Source organism: Mandrillus leucophaeus, unplaced genomic scaffold (assembly GCF_000951045.1).
Source record: "Mandrillus leucophaeus isolate KB7577 unplaced genomic scaffold, Mleu.le_1.0 Scaffold157, whole genome shotgun sequence".
NCBI classification, from domain to species: domain Eukaryota; kingdom Metazoa; phylum Chordata; class Mammalia; order Primates; family Cercopithecidae; genus Mandrillus; species Mandrillus leucophaeus.
Genome location: NW_012101554.1, coordinates 5,323,363 through 5,331,293, shown reverse-complemented (window position 1 = coordinate 5,331,293; position 7,931 = coordinate 5,323,363). Strand labels below are relative to the sequence as shown.

At 43.0% G+C, this 7,931-nt stretch overlaps 1 protein-coding gene across 1 annotated transcript in view; it reads left to right on the top strand.

The window, feature by feature from the left end:
- Window positions 1–1,161: 1,161 nt before the first annotated feature.
- The window catches only part of SVOP (SV2 related protein homolog (rat)), a 126,995-nt gene continuing 120,225 nt past the window's right edge, over window positions 1,162–7,931 (top strand). Inside the window, exon 1 of the mRNA XM_011975584.1 lies at window positions 1,162–1,568. Within this exon, the coding sequence (XP_011830974.1) occupies window positions 1,534–1,568 (35 nt within the window). The 5' untranslated portion in view covers window positions 1,162–1,533. The remainder of the gene's footprint in view (window positions 1,569–7,931) is intronic.

The window sequence follows — 7,931 nt, the reverse complement described above, 5'->3', positions numbered from 1 at the left end:
TCTTCCAACTTCCCCCACCCTTTGCTAAAAATTAAAGAAAAAAAGAAAAAAAAAATTTCCTTCTTCCTTTAGTTCCTTGTAAGTGTCCATTCAATCGTCATGCTCATAGCTCTTGCCAGCTGCCATCATGGATCATCTTAGTAGTTTTCTGTTGTATAATTTTTCTGCTTTTCTTTTCATTTGTTCACAATTGATCAGGGGTTTTCACTTCATGGTGCTGGGGAGCTTTTAAAAAATACCCTGAGGCCGGGCACAATGACTCACATCTATAATCCTAGCATTTTGGGAGGCCAAGATGGAAGGATTGCTTGAGTCCAAGAGTTCTAGACCCCTGGGCAAAAAAGCAAGACCCCATCTCTACAATAAATAAATTAGCTGGGTATGCTGGCGTAAGCCTGTGATGCTAGCTACTAGGAAGGTTCAGGTGCGAGGATTGCTTTAGCCCAGGTGGCCGGTGCCATAATGAGCCATGATCATGCCACTACAACTCCAGCCTGGACAACAGAGCAAGAACTTGTCTCAAAAGTAAATAAATAAACAAATATTGAAAAAATAAAAAAATACCCAGGCTTGGCCTCCACCTCCAGAGAGTTGAGTTCAATTGGTTTGAAATGGAGCCAGGCAATTCTTACATGCAGCCTGAATTGAGAACCATTTATTCAACAAATATTTACGGAGTACCTTCAGGGTGCCAGCCCTGTTCTAGTACTTGGGACACATCAGTGAAACCTCATGGAGCTTAAGTTCTAAAGGGGTCAGGAATTCTAGTGAGAGGTGAGCTAGGGGAACCGTTAGCTGGTTAGGATCTTGAAGGCAGAGACTTTATTTTATTCATGTTTTTATTCTTCAGGGTCAGGGCTGTAGAATTCACCCAACAACGCTTGTTGAAAGAATGAGTGATCTTTGGTCTTCTCATAACTGACTTACATTTTTCTTTTCTTGATTCATTTCACCAGACCCTTAGCTCCACGATGACAATGACAGGTCGAATTTGTTCTGTCATACCCCCAGTACCTATTACAGTGCCTGGCACATAGGTGCTTAGTAAACAGTACTTAAATGCATGTCTGTATTTGTTATAGCAGCCTGGGTTTCAAAAGTATTATACTGATAACATTAATGAATCCATGCAAATAAACATTTAGACAGGCATGATCAACCAAAGGGTGCTCATTGGTACCCGGACAACCATTTCACAGACTGGTGTGCCCTATAGGCATGCCAGTAATGCACCATCAGCCAGAAAGCCTGTGAACTCCTACGAGCAGAAGGGCTCTCCCTGCCCCCTCTCCCCGCGCAGCTCGCTCTGCCCTCCGCCTCCTCTTCTCCGCCCACTCTCGCCGCGGTCTCCTGGCGGCGGCGGCTTTGTCTCGTGGGCTGGTCCCCAGCGGCTCCCTCCCGGAACAGCTGCTGCTCGAGGGAGGAAGCGGCGCGGGTGCTGTCCAGCATCCCGGTGCTGAAAACCAGGGGGCTCGTCATCCACCACTACCATGTAAGGGCCATGAGAAGGGCTCGTCCTGGCGCAGCGCGGACATGGAGGAGGACTTATTCCAGCTAAGGCAGCTGCCGTGAGTATCATGGGGGCGAGCAAGAGGCAGACAAGCTTTCTTTTAAAAAACGAAAACCTGCAAGGGGGCTGGGGGGTGCATCTCTGCATGGTTTCTTGAATTTAAAGGGAACTGTTTCGGAGGAAGGAATTAGGGCCTGGAGGAGACAAGCCATTTTCCTTCCCCAGCAGCCCAGCCTCTGTATCTCTGACTCAGTTCTATTTATCAGATCTGTCAGGACCTTATGGGGAACCACGGGGGTTATGATTTCCCTTTTAATTGCTCTCAATCCTAAAGGGATTTTGAGATGTGAGCTTTAAGAAAGCATTAGCTGCTGTTTTGAAATGTGGACAGAATTGGTGAGTCTATGCAATGACATCGGTCCTTTCCAGCCCTAATCCTATGCTGTGAAATCCATAATTTTTCTGCAAGGTCTTTTGGAAGGGAATGATACTGATGTTGCAAACTGGTTGATAAAAAACTGGGATGCCTTCCTAGAGGAGAGGGTTGGGCAAAGTCCTGTTGTTTATGAAGTGTGTGAATGAGAGGGCTGTGCACGGTCGGTGAAACCTCTTGCCTTCTTCTGAATGAAAGGTTTTTGTAGCAGCTAGCTAGAGTGAGAGTCACCGTTGGAACATCAGGAATATACTCCTTTGAGGATGGGGATTTTTAAGAAAAACCAAATTTGCTCTGAGAATGTGGAGGAAATACCAAGCAACTGAAAGGACACGGGCCTTGTAGAGGGGCTTACAGATTTTTCCTACCTCAAGCAGATAGTGATTTGTTAAGTAAATTCCAAGAGTATGAGAGGGGCATTAAAAAGAACATTGCTGGGGTGGGAGTTGTTTTAATTTTTAGAAGCACTAGCTGTTTGAATGGTAAGAGTAGATTCCCTTTGGGATTGTCAGAAAGGGTAAATTATAGTTAGCATGTGTGTATTTTCTTGACTTTAAAAATGGTGGATTATTTTTTTCTATAAGTTACTGAGGAATTCTCCCAAGTGACTTTTAGTGTGACTGATATAGTTCTCTGAGGCTCTGAGTACTGAAGGGGATTGTAATGTTTACTTTTCAATCAGTGTAAAATTAATTTTCACTAAAATTTTTAATTAATTTAAAATTTGCTTTAAAGCTTTTACTAATTGATCCACAAATAGCATATTTGATTATGTAATACAGCATTATTTCACAAATGCTAGAGCATGTTTAGTTATAATATTCAGAGGTAGATACAACAGTACATAAAAATGTAAAGGTCTGATTACAAATTTCCCAAGGAAAACATACAACTTCTATTATGAATAAATATCATGTTCAAAAATAAAACCATTACCCAAATAAAAAATAATTTAATATCATAAATGTGAACTTTGGTTTTCCTGGGATAAATTTTTCAATCATGTCAGACCATGTGAACTTTTCGAAGATTCATGTTTATATAAACTTTGCAAAAGGGTCATGTATATTTAATCTACTGGTATATAGACCTGACATTATCATGACAATTCCTTCTTTAATTAAAAAAAAAAGCAAAAATAGGAAGTTTTTACTTATTTAAATTTAAAAATTTAGGTTTTTATAGGAATGTAATACAATGTACCAATAAATAAAGGTAAATAAAGTTCAAAGAGAATCACAGGAATAAAGAGTAAGTCTCCTTTCTTTTCAAACCCCAGTCCTATTTCCCAGAGTTAAGTTTCTTAATTATTCTTTCTGGTGCTTAATAGGCATAAATACATATATTATCTATTAGGCCAAATTGTGTACTGGCTAAGTACATTATCTGTTGAATCAGACATACTTGGATTCAAATCCTTACTCTGCCACTTCCTGGCTGTGTGACTTTAAGCAAGTGACTTAACCTTTCTGAGACTCAGTTTCCTTAGCTACACAATGAGGATCATAACAGTACTTAATTCATAAGGTTATTGTAAAGATCAAATGAGATAATGTATGCTAAAAGCTGGGCAGACACAAAGCACTCAATGCATATTAGCTGTTATTATTATTGCATCTGAAAAATCATTTATATAAACAAAATATGTAGGTTTACTGTACTGGACTCCCTCAAAATCTTAATCTGCAAACCCCAAATGACATTTGAATGAAATCAAAATTAGCCCTGAAATGTGTTGACCTCAATTTCTAAAAAAAGAGTAAGCTAAAAGGAACGGCCACATGAATCTGAGTGGGTTACAAATCACGATTTAGATGTTTTTTAAACCACACCCTTCGTATATTATGCACAGATTGCAGGCAGCAGATTTCCCAAGAGCAATATGGCTAAAAAAATTCAGAGTGCCTTGTAGAGGGTTGGCAAGAGTGGACTTTGGAATAGGCTCAATCCCATGGGAGGCCAAGTGTTAGCAGATTATAAGCCACTAAGTAGTTTACATGGTTGGGGAATGGGGAAAGGCAGTGAGGGTGTCTAAGAAACAGTCCTTCCTCGCACTTGAAGGAACCTTCACACAACTCTGGGGTGGTTCATTTGAGACCACAAAAGACCATTGTTTTTCACATGCTGTCCACTCTGGGACAGCACCACACAGAGGAGATTTGGGAGGCTAACAGTTTGCATCCATTTCTGTCTTTTTGTGTGACCTTGTGCAAATCAGACTTTTCTAGGTCTGTTCTTTCTAGGATGATTTCTTGAAAGCCAGTTAGCAGACATTGATTGATCGATTCATTCATTCATTCATTCATTCATTCATTCATTCATTCATTCATTCACTGAGTTAGTTAGATACCATCCTAGGTACAAAGGATTCTACAGCTGAGTAAGGTAGAATGGTTCTTGCACTTAAGCGACTCACAATCTAGAGCTGCAATGTCCAATAGTACGTTTAGCCACTAGCTACATGTGGCTATTTAAATTTAAACTTAAATGAATTTAAAGTATGCAGTTTGTACATGAAATAATTTATATAGTATAATATACAACATAAAATGTATATATAATATACAACATAAAATATGTGGCCAGGTGCGGTGGCTCATGCTTACAATCCCAGCACTTTGGGAGGCCGAGGAGGGTGGATCATTTGAGGTCAGGAGTTTGAGACCAGCCTGACCAACATGGTGAAATGCTGTCTCTACTAAAAATACAAAAAATTAGTCAGGCATAGTAGCACATCCCAGCTATTTCAGAGGCTGAGGCAGGAGAATCACTTGAATCTGGGAGGCAGAGGTTGCAGTGAGCAGAGATTGTGCCACCGCACTCCAGCCTGGGCAACACAGTGAGAGTCCGTCTCAAAAAAATGTGTATACACACACACACACACACACACACACATAATGTAAAATTTAAAAAAATCTGTCCCTCAGTCATACTAACCACATTTCAGATGCTCAATAGCTACATGTGGCTAGTGGCTACTATATTGGAAAGCATATGTGTAGGCCAGCAGTCCCCAACATTTTGGCATCAGGGACTGGTTTCTTGGAAAATAATTTTTCCATGGACAGGGGTGGTTAGATAGGGGGATGGGGTTGGGGTTTCAGGATGAAACTGTTCCACCTCAGATCTTCAGGCATTAGATTCTCATAAGGAGCCTGCAACCTAGACCCCTTGCGTGTTCAGTTCATAATAGGGTTTATGCTCCTGTGAGAATCTAATGCCGCTGCTGATTGACAGGAGGCGGAACTCAGGTGGTAATGCTCGCTCATCCACGGCTCACCATGCAGCCCGGTTCCTAACAGACCAGAGACCATTATGGGCCTCGGCCCAGGGATTGGGGACTCTGGTCTAGGACATTTCCATAATTGCAGAAAGTTCTATTGGACAGCACAGGTTTGGTAGGAGGGAGGACACTGAACACATCATTGCAAATAATTATGAGAATTGTCTTAAGTGCTATCAAGAACTAGTGCAAGCCTGGGGAATATATTAAGACCTGTTTCTACTGAAAAAAATTTTTCTTAATTAGCCAGGTCTGGTTGCTCATGCCTGTGGCCCCACTATTAGGGAGGCTGAGGCAGGAGGATTGCATGAGCCTAGGAGGTCAAGGCTGCAGTGAGCCATGATTGTGACACTGCACTCCAGCCTGAGTGACAGAGTGAGATCCTGTCTCAAAATAAATAAATAAATAAATAAAAATTTAAAAAAGAGAATGAATGCGGGGTATGCATAAGGAGACTAGTTTTAGCTGGGAGGAGGTATCAGGGAAGGCTTCCCTGAGGAAGTGACATTTGACCTGATCCTCTGCAGATGTGATTTCAGGAAAAAGAGAAAGGATTAAGAGCATTCCAGGAAGAAGAAACTGTATGGGTAAAAGCCCTGAATTGGGAAAAAAGCTTGGTGTGTCTCAAAATCAACCAATAGATCATTAATGAACAAGTGACTTGGGGGAAAACTGCTGAGGACAACAGGGAGCAGGCCATCCAGGGTCTTGTAGTATATGACAAGAAGTTGGGATGTCATCCTGCATTTGCTGAATCGACTCTTTCCTTTCTTATGAACGCTGTCTTTCAAGATTGAGTTGGGTCCACCATTTTCATGAATCTGCCCCTGGCTTCTGCTGGTTTTAATCAATAGCAGAGGTAAAAATGTGGAAACTGACTCAGGCAGGCCTGGGTTCAGACTCTGGCTCTGGCCCTATCTGGGTGGCCTCAGGCCAAAGCCTTCTCCCCAAGGCTGAGTGCCTATCTGTGAAGTCAGAACAGTGATAATACCTGCAGGGCTGTTGTAAGGATCCGGGAGATAATCACTGGGAAGCTCTCAGCACAGTGCCTGGCTTTGAGTATGGGCTCGATTCATGGTGCTGGTGTTATTTGTTTTCCTCTACTCTGCATTGGTTTCCCTGATCTTCCAACTTATTAGGTAGTAGGAGTGCCTGGAAGCCATAGTCTCCAGTGCAAAACAGTAAGAAGATGTCTGGTGTGGTGTGACAGCACATGTCTGAACTTGAATTCTTCGTCCGTCCTCTACCTGCTCCTCTTTCAGCCTCCCCCATCTCAGTTGATGACAATTCCATTTGTCCCATTTGGCCAGAAACTTTGGAGTCAAGTTAGACTCCTCTCTTCCTCCCATTTCACTTTTGTTGTTGTTGTTGTTGTTGAGACAGAGTCTCGCTCTGTCACCCAGGCTGGAGTGCAGTGGCGTGATCTCAGCTCACTGCAGCCTCCGTCTCCCAGGTTCAAGCGATTATCATTGCCACCCCTGTAGCTGGGATTACAGGCACACACCACCGTGCCCAGCTAATTTTTGAATTTTTTTGTAGAGATGGGGTTTTGCCATGTTGGCCAGGCTGGTCACCTGGCTCCAAGTGACCCTTCCGCCTTGGCCCCCCAAAGTGCTGGGATTACAGGCATGAGCCACCACGCCTGGCCCCATTTCACTTTCAGCCCATCAGGAAATCCTTTGGTCCTGCCTTCAACTTACACGCAGGCTCTCACCCATTCTGCTGCGATCCCCTGGTTCAAGTCTCCATCCTCTCTCACTGGGATTGATGGCAATGATGTCTGTGCTGGTTTTCCTGCTCCTACTCTTGCCTCCCTATAGCCCATTCTCAACCCAGCGGCCAGGGGGATTGTTTAAAAGTCAGATCATGTCCTTCCTTGGCTTAAAACTCTCCCATTGTTCCCATCTCACCTCGTCTCTTTCACTATACTACACATTCATGCTGCTGCTTCCCTGCTGTTCCTCATCCATGCCAGCCAGGCTCCTGCCTCGGGATCCACCCCCTAGAAAGCTCTTCTCCAAGATACCTGCTTCACCCTCATCAAGTCTCAAATGCCACCTTCTCACCAAAGCTTACCCTAATAACTCTCTTTAAATTTGCAGCCCTCTCATATACCCGTTAGGATGGCTACTATCAAAATAAAAAATACCTGAGCTGGGCGCGGTGGCTCAAGCCCGTAATCTCAGCACTTTGGGAGACCAGTGCAGGAGGACTGCTAGAAGCCAAGAGCTGTGAGACCAGCCTGGGAAACAAAGCAAGACCCCGTCTCTACCAAAAATTTTGAAAAACCAGCCAGCCATGGTTATGTGTACCTGTAGTCCCAGCTACTTGGGAGGCTGAGGAGGGAAGATTGTTTGAGCCCAGGGTTTTGAGGCTGCAGTGAGCTATGAATGTGGCACCACACTCCAGCCTGGGTGACAGAATGAGACCCTGTCTCAAAAAGAAAGAAAGACCAAAAAAATTAGAAAATAACAAGTGTTGGTGAAGATATGGAGAAATTGGAACTTTCGCACACTGTTGGTAAAATATTAAACAGTGTAGCCATTATAGAAAACAGTATGGCAGTTCCTCAAATGTAAAAATAAAAATAATGCCATTTGTCATTGATGGACATTTGGGTCTTTGCTACGAATGTGGCACATATACACCATGGAATACTATGCAACCATAAAAAAGGATGAGTTCATGTCCTTTGTAGGGACATG